Source organism: Amphimedon queenslandica, unplaced genomic scaffold (assembly GCF_000090795.2).
Source record: "Amphimedon queenslandica unplaced genomic scaffold, v1.1 AMPQUscaffold_13332, whole genome shotgun sequence".
In the NCBI taxonomy this organism is placed as follows: domain Eukaryota; kingdom Metazoa; phylum Porifera; class Demospongiae; order Haplosclerida; family Niphatidae; genus Amphimedon; species Amphimedon queenslandica.
The window spans coordinates 4,999-29,859 of record NW_003546432.1 but is presented as its reverse complement, the minus strand read 5'-3'; the positions used below and the strand labels follow the sequence as shown (position 1 = coordinate 29,859).

The following is a 24,861-nucleotide window of genomic DNA, read 5'->3' as shown; positions in this document are numbered from 1 at the left end:
GAACTGACTAACTCAGACCAGTTTAGAATTAGTTGCAAAAGATGGAAAGGAATGGCTTATCAGTGCTGTGTTCACGGCTATGGAAGCGAATATCCCGTGCATCATCATTCTCATTTGTTGCCCAAATAAGAACTCCATAATTTCCTTCTCCATTCTTCCAGTTTTGTGCTGCTTCAGTGATATCCAGTTGAAGCCATGGTTTAGTAGGAGGGAAGATAACAGTGTCCAAAGTATTTGGATTTGCATCAGTTCCATCAAGAGCAAGATAAGGTTTGCTCCATTTTATTCCAGTCTTGCAATGAGTACTTGTTGCCTGCGACTCTGTCCAATCTTCTTTGATCTAAAATAAAAAATAATACTAACTAATTTTCTCTCATTTCAGGCTACTTCTCCTCTCTTTCCCTTTCTTGTTATAATAACCTGATGAACTTGTACTGTTCTATTGATATTAACTAAAGTTTTTATATAGCTGGCTTTGTGTGAATACCAATACTTCAAGTAAAGTTTTGCTGAAACAATGTTTCCACATTCACTTGGTATGTCACCAAACTGAATGAGAATCCTTTTCTTGACAAAACCAGGATGCTTGCCAAATATAAGAAACTTGTACGAGTTCATGTTTCTTGATCCAACTTCCAGGAAGACATCTTTTGTTGCTTGAAGACAATAGACAGGTCCATTGCCGCAACAAAAATCATTGGCATAACCTGTAGGAAGAAATTATAATATTGACGTGATATTAAAAAAAGTTCACCAGTGGCAGCCATGAAGGCAAGGACTACAATAAGAAAGAAAAAGTATCCAGACATTGTAGATAAGAAATCCAATCCTATGATTATAATCACAAGTCTCCAGCTCGCCTCTTTTATCAAGCTACAAATGTACATGTATAATTAAATATGTCAGTATGTGTAGACAAACCGCTGTTTACGCTATAGTACTTCACCTATACAAAGGTCAATGAGGACAATAATGAGCTATTGAACTCCCCTAATATGAGCACAAATGATTGGTCTCTATTGACCTCAAGCAGGCGTGAGATTAAGTAAACAGGAATAATTGTATAACAGTGCTTATTTTGCAGAACCGTAACCTCTTCACCATAGCAACTGCATGGTTGTAAGTGTTCCCTAATTGTGGAGGCCATATACTTTATCAGTAGGAGTTCATGCACCTACAGAAGCTGTATCATGTAATGTTTATGTCCTATTTATATTGACATTATTGGTGGGCCCCCCCTTATTATAGTACACAACTGAGTTGTGATTTGTGCTAAATATTGTAAATTTAACTTATTCCTTTAAAATGTAAGTCATATGGGGCTTTTATCGTTTTATGTAATTAATAAACACGATCGTTTGGACTGTTATCACTGCCATTTGGAGTAAATTAATGAATACTTAATTTTAACTTATTCTTGACTTACAATAAATATTTGTTGCCTATGACACCATCCTAAATTAAGAAGGCTGTTTGTTCTTCCGTCTCAAATTCCTTTCTAGTAATTATTTGTATGCTTGTATGCATAGCCATGCATGAACACAATGCTGGTAATTCATACTCTAATATCTATGATGTGGGAGTGTTATTAACAACCTGACATTACAGTATCCTGATAATAAGACAGTATTCAAGACAGCTAATCACATGACACATTAGCTATAGCTTGAGCTAGCTACAGAATATATAGTTTGCCTTAACCTCTCTTAGACTCTTGCTTACACTGATGATGGCTTTATCTAAGGGACCGCTGGCAAGAGCTGAGAAGATACAGACACCAACTCCTAGGCTGCAAGAAAGCAACTGTATAGCAGCTATTGACTTTGGAACATCATCAGTATCAGTAGCATACACAACTCCAAATGATGGGCAGATACGACTTGTACCACTTTACAATACTTCTGAAAGAGTCTCTAATTCTATACTAATAGTGAAGGACCAGGAGAATCAACAATCCAAAGTCATTGGGATTGGCCATAGGGCACAAAGCATATACAGTGATTCGGCAAAGAAAGGTGCCGAAAACTTCATTTACTTTGAAAGAATAAAGACATTACTTGAAAGAGAAAAAGTAAGTTTATGCATGTTGTTTGTTATTTATATTTATTAATATTAGTCAGTAAATCGTACTACTGAAGTCTCTTCATTCACTGGTGGATCATATTATCTCATTGAAGTTATAGCTTTTATACTAACACACCTCAAGGAGAAGCTATTGACTGATCATCTGAAAGGAAACTACAAGTCAACTGATTTTGATTGGGTCATTACTGTTCCTGCTATATGGAAAGCAAGAGCAAGAAGAATGATGAGAGAAGCTGCTTATATGGTAACCTAATACATGCTTTGTATTTCATTATGTTAATATGATAGGCTGGTCTCACTTCTGATGCTCCTGGTATAACAAGGTTCACTCCAGTTGGTTCCCCTTTACCACGTCCAGAGGAGGTTAATCCTGAGAAGCTATCATTAGCTCTAGAACCAGAAGTAGCTGCTATATATGCACAGCATCAGTCAGAAGTATCAGGAACACCTCCACAGAGATATATGGTAGTTGACATAGGAGGAGGTACAGTTGATATTACTGTACATGATAAGAGTAATGGGAAAGTTAGTGTAGTACTACCACCAATGGGGAACACTTGGGGGGGAACAACTGTCAATGAAGAATTGTCAATGTTACTGGAAGAAATAGTTGATGATAAAGATTTCAAATCTTTCATGAAGCCAAATCCTATTAGTGCCAAAGCTACACTAAATAAGTTTTTCTACGAAGAATTTGAAGAGCGAAAGAAAAGATTTGGGGACATAATAGAGGGTATCAATGAAGTAACAGTAACATTGCCAAGAACTTTTATCATGCACTATGGCAATAATGTCCTTAATGAAGTAAAAAAGCTGAATATGCATTATGATCCAGGAGAAGGTTCATTAAGCATAGAATACTACCTATTAGAAGAGAAGGTATTCAAATTCACAATAGATATGATCATAAAGTGTGTGAGAGCAGCATTTGATGAGCTTAAGCCTGATGGAATCGATACAGTTTATCTGGTAGGAGGGTTTGGAGGGTGTAGGTTTGTTAGGCAAAAAATAGAAGAAGCTATTGCTCAGCATCGTGGCATGTTTTATGATAATATAGTGTGTCCTGTACAACCAGATCTTGCTGTTGTAACAGGAGCAGTAATGTGGAGGAAAGATCCTAACATAATCCAATCACGTGTTGCTGATGCTACCTATGGGACAGCTGTTAATGCTCCATTCAACCCATCAATACATGATATATATTACTGGTTTGTAGATGAAGATCGTCAACAACGTTGCAAAGATGTGTTTGTGGTATTTGTACTCAAAGGGGAAAAGATAAAGGATGAAGTATACAAAGAAACAGGACTGCCTATTTCTCAAAGTACAGAAAAACAATGTATCTCTATATTCTGTACAACAGATGATGGAGTGCAGTATACAAGAGATAAAAAAGGTAAACGTACAGTACGTAAGATTGGTGAGCTAATACTTGATGTTCCTAATCCTGATAATGTACCAAGAAAAAAGAGAGTATTCAATGTATTCATGGATTTCAGTGGTACAGAGATACAAGCAAGAGCTCAGTATCGTATCACTGGAGAAGAAGTGAAAACAGTTTGTGACTTTCTTTCAAACCAAGACTAGTAATAATGATAAAAATAAAAGAATAGTACATGCAGTTACCATATCTGGAGTGGCTTTCTTGTGCATTTAGTTTTAAATTTTTTGACTCATTTATGTGTAATGAATATTCTTAATACATGCATACACATTTATAGAACCAAGTGATACAAACTAATAAATAATTACAATAACTATTAATTTTATGACTTACAGCTGTGAATTTCTCCAGTTAATCATTTCTTAGCAAAAGTTGAACCAGGTCAGCAGTCTGTTCATTATTCCAGTGACAAATTATTACCAATATGAACATAATTTGAATCTAAGAAATAATAAGTACATTTAGCATTAAAAATATTCTATACTAAGTAATTTCAGTACTCAATAAAATTGAGATGTTTCTGAAACATTTTTTGGAAAAAAGCATGAACTATAGTACAACAGTGTGATTTTTTAGAAATTGGCTTATTTTTTTAAATGGCCAAGCTATAGTCGGTATCACCTCAAACTTTCTACACAGCATAAGGACATCAATATGCATCAGAAAGTGACAGAAACTGTAATAAAATTTCAGGTGGCTTTGGAGCCATTAATCAGAAAAAACCATGGGCTGGTAGTGCTACTATAAGTAGGATTCACACTCATGTTCAAAATGACTGAACAACTTTTGTAGCTCTTAGCGAAACTTTATATTTAGCATAAGGACATCAGTATGCACTAATAATTGTAAATATTTCTTAATATATACTGTCTAACCTTTTATGCCGCTGATTTTGTGTCTACAATGAGCAATCAATGGTTTACAAGTATACTAGAATTTTGTTTTAATAATATTAGAAACTACAATGATATCGTATGGTAATCTAAATTACAACAACACAGTAAGCAAGAAAGCTGTGAAACTAAAAATGCACACTTAGAGAAATATTAGCAGTTTGAAAATTAAGTTCAGTATATTATGTTAAGAAGAAACTAAAGCTGCTAATATAAATTTTTGGCCATTCAAATTCACCATATACTGTAGCTACAGAGAATAATGACACACCTTCTAAATCAATTCTCACTACTGATGGCAGCAATATGATAAATACTGTAATAAGCTGATATACCCCCATTTGTAATAAACAAAACTTTATATCCCACTATAATTCATGATTATTAATCATGATCACATTCACTGGAGTAATAGTGAAACTACTTTGTAAAAATTAATACAATAACAAATGAATGGTCTAGAAACAAAACGGAAATTATCTACTTATGAAAAACTCAAGTTCATGAACTGACTAGCTCAGTTGTGTTCAAAATTAGTTGCAAAAGATGGAGAGGAATGGCTTATCAGTGCTGTGTTCACGGCTACGGAAACATATATCCTGTGCATCATCATTCTCATTTGTTGTCCAAATAACAACTCCATAATTTCCTTCTCCTTTCTTCCAGTTTTGTGCTGCTTCAGTGATATCCAGTTGAAGCCATGGTTTAGTAGGAGGGAAGATAACAGTGTCCAAAGTATTTGGATTTGCATCAGTCCCATCAAGAGCAAGATAAGGTTTGCTCCATCTTATTCCAGTCTTGCGATAAGTACTTGTTGCCTGCGACTTTGTCTGATCTAAAATAAAAATAATTTTCCCATCATAATTTAGGTTATTTCTCTCTGTTCCTAATTTCCTCCCCTCCCTTTCTTATTATATAAATAACCTGGTGTACTTGAACTGTTCTGTGAATATTAGTCGCATCTACCCAGCTAGGTTTGTGTGAATACCAATATGAAATATTAAATATTAAATATTTAAGTTAGTTGATACTTTCTCTAGTAAATATCTTTTTTTTGTTGCATTTAGACAATAAACAAACCCATTGCCACTACAAGGGCCTTGACTCTTGGAATAGCCTATGACAGTGCAGGAAGAGCACTTTACAGTAATATAATAAACATTAAAAGAAGCATAGACTCTACCAGTTGTATAGCCATCAAGCCAAGTACTGCAACAAACAAGAAAATGATGTATATAAGTGTCAAGGCATTGTCCAAGTTATTGGGAGAGAAAGCAGTTGTATGGGGATGGTCAACCACAATGAAATAAAGTAGTGGCTATATCAACAAGTAATTGTCTACTTAAGTTCAAGTTCAAATAACTTGTGAAATTAATTCTTTTAATTAATACAAAAAATATCAAAAAATGGCCTAAAAACAAAACTACTTGTAAAAAAATTCAAGTTCATGACCTGACTAACTCAAATCAGTTTAGAATCAGTTGCAAAAGATGGAGAGGAATGGCTTATCAGTGCTGTGTTCACGGCTACGAAAGCGAATGTCCCGTGCATCATCATTCTCATTTGTTGTCCAAATAACAACTCCATAATTTTCCTCTCCATTCTTCCAGTTTTGTGCTGCTTCAGTGATATCCAGTTGAAGCCATGATTTAGTAGGAGGGAAGATAACAGTGTCCAAAGTATTTGGATTTGCATCAGTCCCATCAAGAGCAAGATAAGGTTTGCTCCATTTTACTCCAGTCTTGCGATAAGTACTTGTTGCCTGCGACTCTGTCCAATCTTCTTTGATCTAAAATAAAAAATAATACTAATTAATTTTCAATTATTTCAGGCTACTTCTCCTCTCTTTCCCTTTCTTATTATAATAACCTGATGGACTTGAACTGTCCTATTGATATTAACTAAAGTTTTTATATAGCTGGCTTTGTGCGAATACCAATACTTCAAGTAAAGTTTTGCTGAAACAATTTTATCACATTCTGTAGGTATGTCACCAAACTGAATGAGAATCCTTTTCTTGACAAAACCAGGATGCTTGCCAAATATAAGAAACTTGTACGAGTTCATGTTTCTTGATCCAACTTCCAGGAAGACATCTTTTGTTGCTTTAAGACAATAGACAGGCCCATTGCCGCAACAAGAATCATTGGCATAACCTGTAGGAAGAGATTATAATATTGATGTGATATTAAAAGAAGTTCACCAGTGGCAGCCATGAAGGCAAGGACTACAACAAGGAAGAGAAAGTATCCAGACATTCTATAGATAAGAAATCCAAACTTCTGATATATCACAAGTCTCCAGCTCACCTCTTTTATATACAAATGTACATGTATAAATTAATATGTCAGTATGTGCAGACAAAACACCATTTGAACTATAGTAGACTACTTCACCCACACAAAGGTTGGCGATAGCAATAATAAGCTTTTGAACTCCTACTTTATGCAGAAACTCCCCAATTATAGGTGCCAATGATTGGTCTCTATTGACCCTAGCAGACGTGAGATCAAGTAAACAGGACACCCATAATTGCATAAGAGTGCTTATCTTGCAGAACAACAACCTCTTCACTTAAAATCACTGTAGCAACTGGTTGTAAGTGCTTCCTAATTGTGGAGGCCATATACTACAAGTAGGAGTTCATACACCTACAGAAGCTGTATCATGTAATGTTTATGTCCTGTTTAAATTGAGATCATTGGTGGACACCCATATTATAGTACACACTGAGTCGTGATTTGTGCTAAATATTGTAAATTTAACTTATTCCTTTAAAATGTATGTCATATGGGGCTTTTATGGAATTCATAAACACGATCGTTTGGACTGTCATCACAGCCATTTGGAGTAAATTAATTAATACTTAATTTCATTCTTGACTTATAATAAATATTTATTGCCTATGACTCCATCCTGAATTAAGAAAGCTGTTTGTTCTTCCGTCCCAAATTCCTTCCTAGCAATATTCACAAATCAACTAACAAATGCACCTCAAGTTATGGTGTAATTACTTAAATACAGTATAAAGTGGAGGGAGCTCAATCTTCCTCAGTATGTTTATAAGGTACAGTCTATGTAAAGTAATCACAGTGTTCTAGTCTTAGAACATAAGTGCATACGCTACTGACCATAAATTAATCATACATGTACAAGCAGAGACTTTAGTACAGCACATTCAGTGCATGTTATTTATGCACACAATTCATAAAATTGGTTGCAAAATTATAAAGAGAGACACACAAAAATAATAGTAGCCCTAGCGTGAGAAAAACTATCAGTCACATCTAGCAGTTTATATAAAGATAAAATAATACTGAAGATACTCACAAGCAGTTATGCTCATATAAGTGCAAGTCACATGATAGGACTAGAAGAACAAACACAGCTAACAAACTGTCCTGAAACCTAATGATGGCTTTATCTAAGGGACCACTGGCAAGAGCTGAGAAGATACAGACACCAACTCCTAGGCTACAAGAAAGCAACTGTATAGCAGCTATTGACTTTGGAACCTCATCACTATCAGTAGCATATACCACTCCAAGAACAGGAGGAGATGTAAAAATTCTACCACTTTACAGTTCACTAGAAAGAATCCCTAATGCTATACTGATCATGAGAGATGAGCTGGGGCAGCAATATCTAACAATTGAGATTGGACGCCAAGCACAGACTAGGTACAGTGATATCAAGAAGAAAGCTGCTAAAAACTTCATTTATTTCGAAAGAATAAAGAATTTACTACAGAGAGATATAGTGAGTCAAAAATTAAAACACTCATTATTCAGTATACAATTCTTCTAGTCATTAAACCGTACTACTGAAGTCTCTTCATTCACTGATGGAGGATCTTATTATCTCATTGAAGTTATAGCTTTTATACTAACACACCTCAAAAAGATGCTGCTGAATGATCATCTGAAAGGAAACTACAAGTCAAGTGATTTTGATTGGGTAATTACTGTTCCTGCTATATGGAAAGCAAGAGCAAGAAGAATGATGAGAGAAGCTGCTTATATGGTAACTTAATACATGCTTTGTATTTCATTATGTTAATATGATAGGCTGGTCTGACTTCTGATGCTCCTGGTATAACAAGGTTCACTCCAGTTGGTTCTCCTTTACCACGTCCAGAGGAGGTTAATCCTGAGAAGCTATCATTAGCTCTAGAACCAGAAGTAGCTGCTATATATGCACAGCATAAGTCAGAAGTATCAGGAACACCTCCACAGAGATATATGGTAGTTGATATAGGAGGAGGTACAGTTGATATTACTGTACATGATAAGAGTAATGGGAGAATTAGTGTAGTACTACCACCAATGGGCAACACCTGGGGAGGTACTACTGTCAATGAAGAATTGTCAATGTTACTGGAAGAAATAGTAAATGATAAAGGTTTCAAATCTTTCATAAAGTCTAATCCAATTGGCGCCAAGGCTACACTTAATAAATTTTTTTATGAAGAATTTGAAGAGCGAAAGAAAATGTTTGGAAATGCAAAAGTGGGTATTCGTGAAATAGTATTGACCTTGCCAAACACTTTTGTAAAATTTTATGGAAATGAGAAGCTTTATGAAGCAAGGAAGCTGAATATGCATTATGATCCAGGAGATGATACATTGAGCATTGAATACGACCTATTAGAAGAGAAGGTATTCAAATTCACAACAGATATGATCATAGAGTGCGTGAGAGCAGCATTTAAGGGCCTGACAGATCATATCGATACAGTTTATCTAGTAGGAGGGTTTGGAGGATGTAAGTTTGTTAGGCAAAGGATAGAAGAAGGTATTGCTCAGCATTGTGGTATTCTTTTTGATAATATAGAGTGTCCTATACAACCAGATCTTGCTGTTGTATTAGGAGCGGTAATGTGGAGGAAAGATCCTAACATAATCCAATCACGTGTTGCTGATGCTACCTATGGGACAGGTCTCTCTGATGCATTTGACCCATCAATACATGATGAGCATTACAAGTTTTTCAATGAAGATGGTGTACAACGTTGCGACAATGTCTTTGAGGTATTTGTACTCAAAGGAGAAGTAATTCGACAAGATGAAGTATATCAAACAACATTGATACCTTTTTCTCAAAGCTACATACTAGTTAATATTCCTATATTCTCTACAGCAGATGATGGAGTTCAGTATGTCAGAGATAAAGAAGGTAAACATACAGTACGTAAGATTGGTGAGCTAATACTTGATCTTCCTAATCCTGATAATGTACCAAATAAAGAGAGAAGATATGACGTATTTATGGATTTCAGAGGTACGGAGATACAAGCAAGAGCTAAGTATAGTATCACAGGAGAAGAAGTGAAAACAGTTTGTGACTTTCTAATCAAACCAAGACTAATAATAATAACAATAATGAAAACGAAAGAATAGTACATGTAATGTATTGCTAGTAACAATGACTAAAGTGTTTATTACCATAAATGGAGTGACTTTTTGTGCAATTAGACTAAGTTTTAAAATTTTTTGACTTGTTCATGTGTACAAATTTTAACATTTATAATTTTAACTTTTCTGAATAGAAACACGCGGTTTTGCACATGCACAGATGCAGTACTTGGAATCGGTATTTGATCCATTGATTCGAGTCCCATAAGTATTTGGAATCGGAATTGATTGCAAATTTCTAAAAACCCAATCATGGCTTTATCATAGATATTAGACTAATATTTATGGCTTTATCTAAAGGACCACTGGCAAGAGCTGAGAAGATACAGACATCAACTCCTAGATTACAAGAAAGCAAATGTACTGCAGCTATTGACTTTGGAACATTATCTCTATCAGCAAGAGTGGATCCACTCTTGCTATCAGTAGCATACACCACTCCAACAACAGGAAGAGATGTAAAAGTTTTACTACTTCACAGTACATTGGAAAGTGATCATGAAAGATGAGCTGGGGCAACAATATCTAACAATTGAGATTGGACACCAAGCACAAACTATCTACAGTGATATCAAGAAAGCTGCTAAACAAACTAAATAACTGCAGCTGTAGTTAATATTGCTAACTAAATGAAAACTGATAAACTAACTAATCGACTGCTGCTCCAGTTCATAGTGAATCACATAGTCAAGCCTCTCTGTCCCATGACCTGTGATACAATCAGGTTCCAAACATCACAAACACATATCACTGTTGATACATTCCTAACACATTGATCTGTACTGTGAGTCATGATCACTATAAAAGAAAAGAACCACTTCTAGAAACATTTTCATTATTCATTATTATTAGCCCCATTTCAATATTTATTACCATGTGCCACAATTTAGCTCATAGTCATAGTTTGGTTAGTTCTGAAAGTGTGGTAAATTTCATAAGTTTTATCATGTAAGATGATTGATGTCTCTCAATGGAGAGCAAGTATTGGACTGTGGAACTACTGTCAAGCTGCCTCCAGTAGACCAGCTAATGGCCTCCACTCATTCAAAGCTGCAAGTGTAACTGTAAGTGTATCACAATTACTTGTAGGTTACATACCAATCTATGTTTACACAAGAATCTTTTGAGGATATCTAAGATGCCACCTGTTACCTTTGGAGTAGCATACACATTCTTTGCCAATGCCCTTATAAGGAGATTTGTGCCCACTTTTGTGGTGTGTTCACTCATCAAAGGCAAGGAACACTCATCTCTGTTTCAAGCACTATATATAAATTCTTATTGTCTTAAAACATGATTGATATCTCTCAATGGAGAGCAAGTATTGGACTGTGGAACTACTGTCAAGCTGCCTCCAGTAGACCAGCTAATGGCCGCCACTCTCACTCATTCAAAGCTGCAGTAGACAGCAAGTCAGGCAGTACTACATCAGGAGAGAAGACATCTAAACTGCCAGCAGCTCTGTCTCTTATTGCTTTACTCCTCCTCCTCTTTCACTCTCTCTCTTTATTAAGACACATCTTGATGATTCTTCCAACAGGTAAACAGCAATTGCAGCTTTGTATTTGTATATTTACTGGTATTTTATTATTAGGTAACTGCTACCAAGTACAATGTACTACTGATGTTACTGTTACTGATACAAATTACCTCCAGTCAGTAGTCTTACCTGGAGGCAGCAGTTCTAACCTGATTTACAATGATCTCTATTTGGTTGTTTGTCTACGTATGCTCCTCCTCTTATCAGGAGATGTTGAACTCAATCCTGGTCCTATGATTGATGATCGACCTGATATTTCATTATTAAATCAATGGCTTGAACCACTTGCCAACTGGAAACCATTTGGTTTATATTTAGTTGGAATGGAAGAGCATGACATTTTAAAAATTGAACAAGAACATCTAAAAACAGAAGACAGGAAGTTAGCATTATACTCAAAATGGTTGTCAGTCAATCCTAAAGCAACATGGAGAGATGTCATTGATGCCCTGACTAGACTCAATCAGAATAAACTAGCTCAAAATATTAAAGATCACATGTACAGTGGTGCTGTTTCTACATTATCGACATTATTACCAATAAAATTAAGCTCTGATGGTAAGCTATACTATAGATAGCACTTTACTTTCAAAGAGCATCCTCAAATGATATGTAGTATATGCTCAGCAAAAGTAAAGCACTGTACAGTGATAATAAAATTACGACAATATAATATAATAATATATTAGTGATAATATATTACGTACCACATAGACCATGATGCTGCCTCTATAACAACACCATCATCGAAAACTTCAAAGTTAGATGGTAAGTTTTAAAGACTAATAGATTTATGGCTCTGTTGATCAATTTTTGTAGGAGATATTGAAAAAAATTTTTTTTCACAAGAAGACCAAACAGTTCAAGACTCTTTAGATGATTTACAAGCAAAATTCTCACACATCATGACAGAAATAAAATCAAAATTTTGTAAAAAAGCAACTAATGACAATGAACTGTCCACTAAAATATCCTATTGGGTTGAGTGCTACCTTCATTGGGAGCATGGTACAGCAGGGAGTGATTTAGATTATATTTTCAAGAAGATCTATCATTATTATGATTTCAGTGACTGTAGTCTGATAGTTGCTATGTGTAATGAGTTTATAAGTGATGAAGAAGATCTACTTGATGAACTGAAGACATAATCACAAAATGTTGTTACATTTCGCTCATCAACACCAATGTTTAAGCTCAAACAAAAACTATGCAAAGTGTATGAGCCTTATAGAAGATGTTTGAAAAAAATGCCTTTGATCTGCATCAAGCTTCAAAATCCTTGGAATGAAGCTAAAATTAGTGGATTGCGTATTCTCATTGAAAGATTGCTACCAAAAGAACTGAGACAATCAATAATGAAATGTATCACTATTGAGCCAGGATCTGTTGTCATTAAGTTACATATTCTTGACATTACAGCTGATAGTCTAATAGAATATACTGGAGGAAAGTTACAGTTTATGCGTCTCATTGGTATATTTAGTTTATACATTAATGACCATCCTGTCCTTGAAGAAGATGAGAATATGAACTTCACCTTTGAACTAGCTCTTCTTGAGGCAGTCACAGCTGGTAATAATGAAAGAGCAGATTTTCTTTGTACACTTAGACCACCATTATCACAAGCTGAGAAGATACAGACACCAACTCCTAGACTACAAGAAAGCAATTGTATAGCAGCTATTGACTTTGGAACCTCATCTCTATCAGTAGCATATACCACTCCAACTGATGATCAGATCAGACTGGTACCACTTCACAGCACCCTTGAAAGAGTCCCTAATGCTATACTAATCATGAAGGACCAGAAGAATCAACAATGTGAAGTCATTGGGATTGGTAATATGGCACAAAGCATCATGTACTGCAGTGATTTAAAGAAAGGTGCCAAAAACTTCATTTACTTTGAAAGAATAAAGAATTTACTAGAAAGAGATAACGTATGTTCATGTTGTTTAGTATTTATATTTTTTTCAATATTAATATTAGTCAGTAAACCGTACTACTGAAGTCTCTTCATTCACTGGTGGATCTTATTATCTTATTGAAGTTATAGCTTTTATACTAACACATCTCAAGGAGAAGCTACTGACTGATGAGCTAAAGGAAGTTTACAAGTCAACTGATTTTGATTGGGTCATTACTGTTCCTGCTATATGGAAAGCAAGAGCAAGAAGAATGATGAGAGAAGCTGCTTATATGGTAACCTAATCCATGCTTTGTATTTCATTATGTTAATATGATAGGCTGGTCTCACTTCTGATGCTCCTGGTATAACAAGGTTCACTCCAGTTGGTTCCCCTTTACCACGTCCAGAGGAGGTTAATCCTGAGAAGCTATCATTAGCTCTAGAACCAGAAGTAGCTGCTATATATGCACAGCATCAGTCAGAAGTATCAGGAACACCTCCACAGAGATATATGGTAGTTGATATAGGAGGAGGTACAGTTGATATTACTGTACATGATAAGAGTAACAGGAGAATTAGTGTAGTACTACCACCAATGGGCAACACTTGGGGAGGAACAACCATCAACGAGACACCTACGGTGCATGGCCTCGCCCCTATAGCTGCTATGGTGCATGCCCACACTGCAATAGCTGTTTGATTATCAGCATGAAGAGAGTCTGCTCAACACTAGCTTCCTGCAGTTGCACTTGCTCTTGAATACCTGCAGAAGTAGCAGCACTGCAGCACATACATGCAAGCAGCTCCAGCCCCTCCCATGCATGTAGATTGAAGGTGTGGCATTCCATCATAACTGGAATGATTGGCAGCAAGAAGACCATGTGAGAAAGAAGCTTCACTTTTTCTTTACTAATCAGCAATATATGATAAACTTGCTGACAAAAAAGTTGCTGCCTTTGTATATTTGAGATAGTATAGGTACTTTAGTACCTATAACCCAGCAAGTTGTTGCTCTAGCGCTGCACAAACGAGTGACCTCAACAATTTCAAGTAAGTATAACTCTTCATCAAGTAAGATTTAGAGTAATCTGTTCATATTATTTGAAGGCCATGTTCTAATCTACTGAAAAATGCTACCATCTATCTCTAAAGTGCCAACACAACGGAACTTGGCCCAAATGCTCGGTTTTCTTACTTTGAAGCTTCTGTACCTAGCACTTGTATTTGAGCAACACAAAACAGTTAAGAAAGACTTTTCCACGCCAAAAAGAAAGATCTAGGAGCTTGAAACATGCTGTGCTAAAGTTATTGTTTATTAAAAACAAATTTCAGTTGTACAGAATGAATGAATGACAGACAGACAGACACAACAACTACCTATACCTCGCGTAGGCGAGGCCAATGAAGCATTATCAATGTTACTGGAAGAAATAGTAGATGATAAAGGTTTCAATGCTTTTTTATCATCAGATCCAATTGGTGCCAAGGTAACATTAAATAAGCTCTGCTATCAAGATTTTGAGAAGCATAAAATAATATTTGGTGAAGCAATAGTGGATATACATGAAGTAATATTAAATTTACCCAGAAAATTAGTGCTTTTTTATGGCAAAGATAGGCTTTTTAAAGCAAGGAAGATGGGGATGCATTATGATCCAGGGGATGATTCATTAATAATAGAATTTGATCAACTAGAAAAGGAAGTATTCCAATTTACAAAAGTCGTGGCAGCCATTTTGTTTGGGGGTGAATCCTACTTAGTAACGCTACCGCGTTACTAATAGATAAGATCATAGAGTACATGAGAGCAGCATTTGATGAGCTAGCTGGCAAAATCGATACAGTTTATCTAGTAGGAGGGTTTGGAGGGTGTAGGTTTGTTAGGCAAAAGATAGAAGAAGGTATTGCTCAGCATCGTGGCATTCTTTATGATAATATAGTGTGTCCTCAACATTCAGATCTTGCTGTTGTATCAGGAGCAGTAATGTGGAGGAAAGATCCTAACATAATCCAATCACTTGTTGCTGATGCTACTTATGGAATTGGTATTGTTACTTTCTTTAACCCATCAATACATGACGAACATTACAAGTTTATCAATGAAGAAGGTGTGCAATGTTGTGGCAATGTTTTTAACATATTTGTACTCAAAGGAGAACTAATTCGACAAAATGAAGTATATCAAACAACATTAGTAGTTGATTCTCAAAGCTACACACAAGCACACATTCCTATATACTGTACATTAGATGATGGAGTTCAGTATGTAAGAGATAAAGAAGGTAAACCAACAGTACATGAAATTGGTAAGCTAGTACTTGATCTTCCTAATCCTGAGAATATACCAAGAAATGAGAGAAAATACGACATATTTATGGATTTCAGTGGTACAGAGATACAAGCAAGAGTTCAGTATAGCATCACTGGAGAAGAAGTAAAAACAGTTTGTGACTTTCTATCAAACCAAGACTAATAATAATAATAATAACAATAATGAAAGAATAATACATGTAACGTAATACTAGTAACGACTATAGTTTTTATTACCATAAATGGGGTGAATTTTTTGTGCAGTTAGACTAGTTTTGAAATTTTTTGACTTGTTTAACGTGTAGCACATTATTTTAAATACTTGCATACAAATTTTGAAATTTATGAAACTAATAATTGGTTGTATACGCAATAACTATTTATCACTAGTCTAGTTATGACGTACAGCTGTGAGGTAAATTTTTCCAGTTTACTATTTTTTAAAAGTTAAAACAAGTTGAACCAGGCCAGTGGTCTATCTATTAATCCAGTCACATTATTATGAATATAAGAAATAAAACTAATGATAGTAAGTACATTTAGCATCAAAATTATTATATACTAAATAAATAAAGTAATTGCAGTACTTCATAAAAATTGAGATGCTTCTGAAGCATTAATTTTTTTGGAAATAAAGCATGGGCTGTAGTACAGGGTTTTTTCAGAAATTGGCTTATTTCTAAAATGGCCTTAACTCAAAAAGATTTAGTCGGAATCACTTCAAACTTTCTACACAGCATAAGGACATCAATATGTATCAAACAATGTAATAAAAATTGGAGGGAGGGGGGCAGATTTTGGAGCCATTCTTGGGAAAAACCATGGGCTATAGTAATGTGGTATTTTTTCTAATTAGGATTCACACTCCTGTTCCCAATCACTGAACAAAAATTTTTTGTGAAACTTCATGACATCAATATGCATTGTGAAATATTTCCTGATATGTTTTCTTATGTCTACAATGAGCCATTAATTGTCTCTAGTCCATAATGAATTACATGGTCACATGACCTGTGATTGATACAATCAGGCTCCAAATGTCACAAACACATATCACTGTTGATACATTCCTAGTACATTGATTTATATTGTGAGTCATAATCACTATGAAAGGAACAGAACCAGTTCTATAAGCATTATTAGCATGCTACGCAAAATGTACACATAGGTAATAAAACATACTCTTATCATGTAATGGAGTGAGCGCTACCATGTAAAGTAACAAGTAATGTCTAATTGAACATGCAGCAAAATTGTACACACAAATACTATATATAGACAACAAAATTGTGTAAATTAGAAAAAAATTCCAATCTTGTATTTAGGCCTTGTGGTATAAACAAAATTAGGATGAAGATAAATCATGATGAGGAGAAAGAAATAGTCACATGCAGGCAGTATATAAGTTAGATATATTTTGATGTATAAGGGTCATGTCATCCCTAATAAACTATGGTGTATTATGTACACTATACTGCACAACCCTTTTAATCATATGCATAGCTTTGCCATGATCATGACATCACAAGCATGTGATATTGAAAAATGAAATATCAGCAAGAGTCTGCAATGAAATAAATTAATAAAATGATAATCACTGCCGATAATGATATTCAGTGTTATTGCTCTGTTCCATTGACTATTTTCATGTATGATGTACCACACACATACTGTTGTTGCAAAAGCTTGCTCCTTGGTCTAATTTACTCCTCTTCCTCCTCTGTCTTTATTATGGTGTTACTGTGTAGAGGATCATAAAAATAGTACATACCTCAAGTTACTTAATTTCTCATTGTCCTCCTTACCATAGTACAAGATGATTGATATTCGTTTCCAGTCATTAGTCTTGTTTGTAGCTATTAGCAGTAGCTCCTCTGACCTGATCTACTATTTGGTTTTATTTCTCCTCCTCCTCTTATCAGGAGATGTTGAACTCAATCCTGGCCCTATGATTGATGATCAACCATCTTGTATCTCATTTGCACAATATTTTAAAGCACTTATTGATTGGAAGCCATTTGCACTTTGTCTTCCTGGAATAACACAATCTGATGTCAGCATAGTGACAACAAAAAAAGTTCCTCTCTTCAGGATGGTCACTTTATGTAAAAAATGGATAGAAGTTAATCCTACAGCATCATGGAGAGATGTCATTAATGCTTTGAAACAATGTAAAGAGAATGAACTAGCTAGAACTATTGAAGGAAGAGTAACGGAGCAACCTTCTGTCAATGATAACTTTAAAAACACTTCACCAGGTAGTCACTTAACATTTAGCATTGACTGATATAGCTTCTATATAGATAAAAGGATAGAACCTATTGAAGGAAAAAATTCAATTAATGAAAATTCAATAGTACTGGAAAAAGAAAAAAGTTCTACTGATATTGACAGTAATGGAGACACTAGATCTACATCAGGTATAATAACTTAGCTATATACAACACCGTCATAAAACACATTAAAGGAGCTAATTCAAATAACGAAAGCATATCAACAGCAGAAGAAGAGAATGGATCCACTCATAGTAGCAATCATGACACTGCAAGAGGTAAGCATAATATTATTTCAACACTCATTATAGACAACTAGGTGATCATCCAAATGAAATATTAAGGACCCATTATTATGAATTAGTTCATGCTATCAGTGAGCCGAATCTTTGCAATATAACAGTTACACTGCATACTAAAGAACTGATACCACAACAAACTAAGGAGGAGATGCTTGTATTAGGAGTAACTAATAAAGAGAAATCTAGTAAACTTATATGAATGTCATTGAGCAACAGTTGGAAGCCTCTCTTAATCCAAAGCAGTATCTTATTGATATATGTCATGTATTAATAAACCAACAACATCATGCACTAAAAGATATTGCTACCTCTATATTACACCAGTTAGGTGAGTGTGTGTGTACATTATCAGTGATCAATATAGTCATTATACCTCAATACATTAGGTCAGCCTATACCCAAAAATGTCAGTTTACATACTGTACTACTATCACCAGTTGATGGTATATTAAATACACGAGTTACAATGAATGGTAATGTTTTGCTAACAAATATCTTTAATTTCTAATTCCTAATAGATTTGATATGTAAAGGAACACGTCTTGCTAATGATTCTCTAGGGAGCAGTGGAGAAGTGAGTTCATAATTGTAGCCTGCATAGATCAATACTATAATCTACCAACCGGTTTATTTTAGATACCAAGACTTGGTTCCACTATCAAATATAATGTAAAGGGTTATCTAGATAATGAACTAAAGTGGAAGTGGGTGTGTACATTGGAAGATACATGTACAGGATTGAAAACAGAAGGGCCTCCTATGCAAAGTCATGATGATGCAATCAAACATTGTCTTAAAAGGATATGAGCTGTTCTAACTCAGCATTTCTATTCCATTTTGCAAAGGATATAAATTCTTAAAAGCAACATTTATAGAAAATATCAAAATAATTGGTTATTATTGATTTAACCTACACGCACCATAGATGCACGCACGTGATCATGCAGCCACGCCTTGTTTGTATAATTTTATTTGCTAGCTGTTTGCAGAAATCCGCTGTCCCTCTTCTTTATCTTTATTAAGCTGAGTAATAAGCTCAACTTCATTGCTGTTATGATCTATACCCAATCATTAGTCTTGCTCATAGCGACCAGTAGCTTCGCGACTGGCTTTGATGTGAATGTGATCTGCTATTTGGTTTTACTTCTCCTCCTCTTATCAGGAGATGTTGAACTCAATCCTGGTCCTATGATTGATGATCAACCATCTTGCATCTTATTTGCAAAATATCTTCAAACACTTCATGACTGGAAGCCATTTGCTCTTTGTCTTCCTGGTGGGATTGGGATAACACAACTTGATGTTGATATAATTAAAACAAAAGGAAGCTCTTACCTCAGGATGGAGGCATTACACAAGAGATGGTTACAAGTTAATCCTACAGCATCATGGAGAGATGTCATTAATGCTTTGAAACAATGTAAAGAGAATGAACTAGCTAGAACTATTGAAGTAAAAGTAAAAAATTCCACTGGAAAATGTCTTGATGATAAAATGGAAGTCAATACAGGAGGTATTTTGACAGATTAATTATTCATAATTATGAATGGTTCATTACAGTCATTGCTGTAGATCATATTCATATTACAGAAATTAGTAAAGCAACTAATCTTACTGTAAAAGGAAGAAATGACAGTAATAATGATGCTAAAACAGGTAAATTACTAAACACAAACACTTCTAATAACTGATACATTACTGTAGATCATGGAACTGATTCAACAGTAGAAGAGAACCGGTCCAGTCATAATGACAGTAATAATGACACTACATCAGGTAAACATCATGTAAAGTATTTAGTTATTAAACAAAAACTAGGTGCTAACAATGCTTCTACACCAGTATCAATATCTGAACCTATAATTACTAGTACTATACCAGGTAAGCATACACTAATGCAACACTCATTAACTGATACACTGCTGCAGGTAATCCAAAGGATATATTAAGGATTAATTCTGATAAATTAGTTCATGCTATTAGTGTGAATCTATACGATGTAACTGATGCACTGTATGCTAAAGAACTGATACCACAACAAACTAGAGATGAGACGCATGTATTAGGATTAGCTGACAGTATAAAAGCTGGCAATCTTGTGCATGTATTAGAGGAGCAGTGTGAATCCTCTCTTAATCCAAAGCAGTATCTTATTGATACATGTCATGTATTAATAAACCAACATTGTACACTAACAGATATTGCTACCTCTATATTAGACCAGTTAGGTGAGTGTGTGTATGTGCACATTATGCCGAATCATAATGATTATATCCCAATATACTATTATAATACATTATTCTCTATACATTAGGTCAGCCTATACCTGATAATTTTAGTTCACCATCACCAGTTGATGATATATTAGATACACCAGTTACATTAAGAAGTAAATTTTATGAAGTAGAAAACATAATGTGATATCTATATAGGCATACTAAGAATAGGAACAGACATTGCTAATAATTTAATGGGAGAAAGTGGAGAAGTGAGTTCATAATTAATTTTAGTGCATGCATAATAATAATCTATCAACATTATTTTAGATACCTGCAGGACATGGTTCCACTATCAAATATAATGTAAAGGGTTATATGGATAATGGACTACAGTGGAAGTGGGTGTGTACATTCGAAGATACATGTACAGGATTGAAAATAGAAGGGCCTCCTAAAGAAAGTCGCACTGGTGCAATGGAGCATTGTCATAAAGCATGGCTTGAAAAAATTGGAGAGAAACCATAGACACATACCTTTTTTGCATACTTGAATTATATTTAGATAAATCTACTACTGAGCTTTACTGCATTTATTTTCTGAAAAGTTGTTATCCCTATTTGATGCTTCATATTTATTTTCCCAGCCTCGATCTTTATTGTCATATTATCCACATAATGCTTCATACCATAGATATACTACCCGTAAACTATGTTCTACTAGCTCTACATTATCTATGTTCATACTGAGGTACTCGATTCATCTGTATGTAGAGCTACTGGATTAAGGCTATATGTATTTGAAATGTACAGTACACATGATAATATTAGTGCTCAGTATAGTATGACTGGAGAAGTGAAAAAAGCTTGCAAATTTCTATTTAACCAAGACTATAATAAAAACAAAAGAACAGTACATGTAACATAATACTAGTAAATAATAATGACAAAAATTTTATTAACATAAATGGAGTGACATTCTTGTGCAAGTTTTCAAAAAATTTTTGACCTATTTTGTGTGTACTACTGTATTTGGCACTAATAATTATTAATGGACCTTATGCACCGAAATGATTCTAATTAACGCGCCACCAAAGTGGTGGTAAAATGGCGGATTTTTGGAGGGAAAGACAGGCTAAACAATCTTCTCTTTTATCCATCCATTCTAGCTGTGGGAGCCACTTTGAGCTGTCCTTTTGTTTCAGTATACTCTATTTATTTCTTCTGTAAGCTCTTTGGTTGCTGTTTTGGCTTTTATAGCATTTTGTCATAGGAATATTCTCAACCATTGGCCATTCCCGTTTTTCTAAATTTTGCTTTCAGGAGCTAGGGCGCTTGCCCCTCCATTGCTAGGAAGATAGAAGTGCATTCAGCTGAGTCCTATGACTAGCGTCTATCATCAGAGTTAGTCTCAGTCCATCAGGACAAGGTACGGTGGAATAACTCACTCAGTTGTTATTTTACAGCTGGAGTGTGGATGATTATGACCATCTTTTCACTTTTTAAAACTATAGGTTGGCTCTTTTATAGATAGTTGAGGCATGCAAGAACTCATTTTTTATCTGTAAATTCACTGGTTGTATTGTATGAGCACCTCATGTCGTATTAAAATCTGTCAGTTGCTATTCAGTACTTGCAGAAAGGAATCATCACATTCAGGACTCGTTCATGGCTCTTCACCATTTGTATCCTTTCCCAACAGTTTTACTTATTTTTTAAATTATAAAAAATATAATGGGTGTTGTTACTAGAACTATTATTGTTGTTATCACTAGGTCACTACATTGCATTTGTATAGACGACTATTTATGTATTTACACATACTTTATGATACTAACAGTATATACACAATAATTTGAAACCATCTCGACGATAACAAAGATAATTATTGTTATTAACATCAATTTTTTAACATGAATAAAAACATAAAAATCATGTAACGATGAAAGTGTTTTACTTCATACTGGATGTGACTATTAATAGCTAGTTACATGATGCTCGGCTATTCTAGCACACTTATGATCCTTGGAATGCTTCTTACATGTGAATAAAGACCAGTCCTATAGTTTTAAGAAGTGAAAAGATGGTCATAATCATCCACACTCCAGCTGTAAAATAACAACTGAGTGAGTTATTCCACCGTACCTTGTCCTGATGGACTGAGACTAACTCTGATGATAGACGCTAGTCATAGGACTCAGCTGAATGCACTTCTATCTTCCTAGCAATGGAGGGGCAAGCGCCCTAGCTCCTGAAAGCAAAATTTAGAAAAACGGGAATGGCCAATGGTTGAGAATATTCCTATGACAAAATGCTATAAAAGCCAAAACAGCAACCAAAGAGCTTACAGAAGAGATAAATAGAGTATACTGAAACAAAAGGACAGCTCAAAGTGGCTCCCACAGCTAGAATGGATGGATAAAAGAGAAGATTGTTTAGCCTGTCTTTCCCTCCAAAAATCCGCCATTTTACCACCACTTTGGTGGCGCGTTAATTAGAATCATTTCGGTGGCATCGGTGCATAAGGTCCATTGCAATAACTATCACCTATCACTAGTTATGACTTACAGCTGTGAGGTAGAATTTCTCCAGTTTACCATTTCTTAGTACAAGTTCAACCAGGTCAGTGGTCTGTCTCTTATCCGAGAAATGTGAAAAAAATTAAATAAAAAATAAACATTAAAATTTTGAGTCGGAATCACCTCAAACTTTCTACACAGCATAAGGACATCAATATCTATCAGAAAATGTGATAAAAATTACAGGTGATTTCAGAGCCATTTTTCAGAAAAAAAACATTCTATGGCCTTGGGTATTTCTCAAAAATTAAAAAATGGTCATAACTTAAAAAATTTAAGTTGGAATCAGCTCAAACTTCCTACACAGCATAAGGACATCAATATGCATCAAAAAAATGTAATAAAAATTTGTGGTGATTTCGGAGCCATTTTTGGAAATAAGTATGGGTATTTTTCAAAAATTGGCCATTTTAAAAGTGCTCATAACTTGAAAAGTTGGAGTCAGAATCATTTCAAACTTTCTACACAGCATAAAGACATTAATATGTATCAGAAAATGCAATAAAAATGGGGGGGGGGGGGGTGATTTCAGAGCCATTTTTCAGAATAGCTAATTAGAAAAATATCCAAGGCTGTATACTTGATACTACCTATTAGAAGAGAAGGTATTCAAATTCACAACAGATATGATCATAGAGTGTGTGAGAGCAGCATTTAAGGGCCTGACAGATCATATCGATACAGTTTATCTAGTAGGAGGGTTTGGAGGGTGCAAGTTTGTTAGGCAAAGGATAGAAGAAGCTATCACTCAGCATTGTGGTATTCTTTATGATAATATAGAGTGTCCTATACAACCAGATCTTGCTGTTGTATTAGGAGCAGTAATGTGGAGGAAAGATCCTAACATAATCCAATCACGTGTTGCTGATGCTACCTATGGGACAGGTCTCTCTGATGCATTTGACCCATCAATACATGATGAGCATTACAAGTTTTTCGATGAAGATGGTGTACAACGTTGCGACAATGTCTTTGAGGTATTTGTACTCAAAGGAGAAGTAATTCAACAAGATGAAGTATATCAAACAACATTGATACCTTTTTCTCAAAGCTACATACTAGTTAATATTCCTATATTCTCTACAGCAGATGATGGAGTTCAGTATGTCAGAGATAAAGAAGGTAAACGTACAGTACGTAAGATTGGTGAGCTAATACTTGATCTTCCTAATCCTGATAATGTACCAAACGAGACACCTACGGTGCATGGCCTCGCCCCTATAGCTGCTATGGTGCATGCCCGCACTTCAATAACTGTTTGATTATCAGCATGAAGAGAGTCTGCTCAACACTAACTTCCTACAGTTGCACTTGCTCTTGAATACCTGCATGCAGAAGTAGCAGCACTGCAGCACATATATGCAAGCAGCTCCAGCCCCTCCCATGCATGTAGATTGAAAGGTGTGGCATTCCATGAGTGGCAGCAAGAAGACCATGTGAGAAAGAAGCTTCACTTTTTCTTTACTAATCAGCAATATATGATAAACTTGCTGACAAAAAAAGTTGCTGCCTTTGTATATTTGAGATAGTATAGGTACTTTAGTACCTATAACCCAGCAAGTTGTTGCTCTAGCGCTGCACAAACGAGTGACCTCAACAATTTCAAGTAAGTATAACTCTTCATCAAGTAAGATTTAGAGAAATTTGTTCATAATTTTTGAAGGCCATGTTCTAATCTACTGAAAAATGCTACCAGCTATCTCTAAAGTGCCAACACAACGGAACTTGGCCCAACTACTCGATTTTCTTACTTTGAAGCTTCTGTACCTAGCACTTGTATTTGAGCAACACAAAACAGTTAAGAAAGACTTTTCCACGTCAAAAAGAAAGATCTAGGAGCTTAGAACACGCTGTGCTAAAGTTATTGTTTATTAAAAACAAATTTCAGTTGTACAGA

General features: G+C 35.1%; 8 protein-coding genes and 3 long non-coding RNA genes across 12 annotated transcripts; 9 read left to right on the top strand and 2 right to left on the bottom strand.

The window, feature by feature from the left end:
* Window positions 1-28: 28 nt before the first annotated feature.
* LOC109583060 (uncharacterized) lies at window positions 29-840 on the bottom strand. Its single transcript, XM_019998232.1, has 3 exons — window positions 755-840; window positions 388-707; window positions 29-340 (listed from the first exon to the last, which is right to left on the bottom strand). The coding sequence occupies exons 1-3, from the start codon at window positions 807-809 to the stop codon at window positions 29-31; spliced, it is 687 nt and encodes a 228-aa protein (XP_019853791.1). The 5' UTR covers window positions 810-840.
* An 889-nt stretch (window positions 841-1,729) lies between these two features.
* On the top strand, window positions 1,730-3,672 carry LOC105313263 (heat shock 70 kDa protein 12A-like). Its single transcript, XM_019998231.1, has 3 exons — window positions 1,730-2,071; window positions 2,117-2,329; window positions 2,374-3,672. The coding sequence occupies exons 1-3, from the start codon at window positions 1,730-1,732 to the stop codon at window positions 3,670-3,672; spliced, it is 1,854 nt and encodes a 617-aa protein (XP_019853790.1).
* A 2,092-nt stretch (window positions 3,673-5,764) lies between these two features.
* LOC109583077 (uncharacterized) lies at window positions 5,765-7,260 on the bottom strand. Of its 2 annotated transcripts, XM_019998247.1 has the most exons (4): window positions 6,732-7,260; window positions 6,626-6,681; window positions 6,292-6,578; window positions 5,765-6,211 (listed from the first exon to the last, which is right to left on the bottom strand). In XM_019998247.1, the coding sequence occupies exons 2-4, from the start codon at window positions 6,678-6,680 to the stop codon at window positions 5,900-5,902; spliced, it is 654 nt and encodes a 217-aa protein (XP_019853806.1). In that variant the 5' UTR covers window position 6,681; window positions 6,732-7,260; the 3' UTR covers window positions 5,765-5,899. The 2 variants fall into 2 exon arrangements, with proteins under 2 accessions (XP_019853806.1, XP_019853805.1); XM_019998246.1 differs by lacking the exon at window positions 6,732-7,260 and having other exon boundaries at window positions 6,626-6,725.
* Window positions 7,261-7,306: 46 nt separating this feature from the next.
* On the top strand, window positions 7,307-9,888 carry LOC105313262 (heat shock 70 kDa protein 12A-like). The gene is made up of 3 exons (XM_019998244.1): window positions 7,307-8,181; window positions 8,230-8,445; window positions 8,490-9,888. Exons 1-3 carry the CDS (start codon window positions 7,834-7,836, stop codon window positions 9,819-9,821), a joined length of 1,896 nt encoding a protein of 631 aa, XP_019853803.1. The 5' UTR covers window positions 7,307-7,833; the 3' UTR covers window positions 9,822-9,888.
* A 2,735-nt stretch (window positions 9,889-12,623) lies between these two features.
* Window positions 12,624-14,912, top strand: LOC109583059 (heat shock 70 kDa protein 12A-like). The gene is made up of 5 exons (XM_019998230.1): window positions 12,624-12,826; window positions 12,860-13,316; window positions 13,366-13,578; window positions 13,623-13,925; window positions 14,904-14,912. Exons 1-5 carry the CDS (start codon window positions 12,624-12,626, stop codon window positions 14,910-14,912), a joined length of 1,185 nt encoding a protein of 394 aa, XP_019853789.1.
* Window positions 14,913-15,086: 174 nt separating this feature from the next.
* Window positions 15,087-15,758, top strand: LOC109583058 (heat shock 70 kDa protein 12A-like). The gene has a single exon (XM_019998229.1). It carries the CDS (start codon window positions 15,087-15,089, stop codon window positions 15,756-15,758), a length of 672 nt encoding a protein of 223 aa, XP_019853788.1.
* A 1,571-nt stretch (window positions 15,759-17,329) lies between these two features.
* LOC109583068 (uncharacterized) lies at window positions 17,330-18,454 on the top strand. Its single transcript, XM_019998239.1, has 4 exons — window positions 17,330-17,853; window positions 17,899-18,015; window positions 18,063-18,146; window positions 18,188-18,454. Exons 1-4 carry the CDS (start codon window positions 17,412-17,414, stop codon window positions 18,367-18,369), a joined length of 825 nt encoding a protein of 274 aa, XP_019853798.1. The 5' UTR covers window positions 17,330-17,411; the 3' UTR covers window positions 18,370-18,454.
* Window position 18,455: 1 nt separating this feature from the next.
* On the top strand, window positions 18,456-19,036 carry LOC109583069 (uncharacterized). Its single transcript, XR_002185344.1, has 4 exons — window positions 18,456-18,498; window positions 18,557-18,643; window positions 18,689-18,744; window positions 18,807-19,036. It is a non-coding gene; the product is annotated as an uncharacterized LOC109583069 (long non-coding RNA).
* A 62-nt stretch (window positions 19,037-19,098) lies between these two features.
* LOC109583057 (uncharacterized) lies at window positions 19,099-19,861 on the top strand. Its single transcript, XM_019998228.1, has 2 exons — window positions 19,099-19,683; window positions 19,731-19,861. Exons 1-2 carry the CDS (start codon window positions 19,224-19,226, stop codon window positions 19,859-19,861), a joined length of 591 nt encoding a protein of 196 aa, XP_019853787.1. The 5' UTR covers window positions 19,099-19,223.
* Window positions 19,862-19,874: 13 nt separating this feature from the next.
* On the top strand, window positions 19,875-20,363 carry LOC109583071 (uncharacterized). The gene is made up of 3 exons (XR_002185345.1): window positions 19,875-19,946; window positions 19,989-20,051; window positions 20,099-20,363. It is a non-coding gene; the product is annotated as an uncharacterized LOC109583071 (long non-coding RNA).
* On the top strand, window positions 20,359-21,028 carry LOC109583072 (uncharacterized). The gene is made up of 4 exons (XR_002185346.1): window positions 20,359-20,398; window positions 20,485-20,559; window positions 20,603-20,658; window positions 20,717-21,028. It is a non-coding gene; the product is annotated as an uncharacterized LOC109583072 (long non-coding RNA).
* Window positions 21,029-24,861: the final 3,833 nt, after the last annotated feature.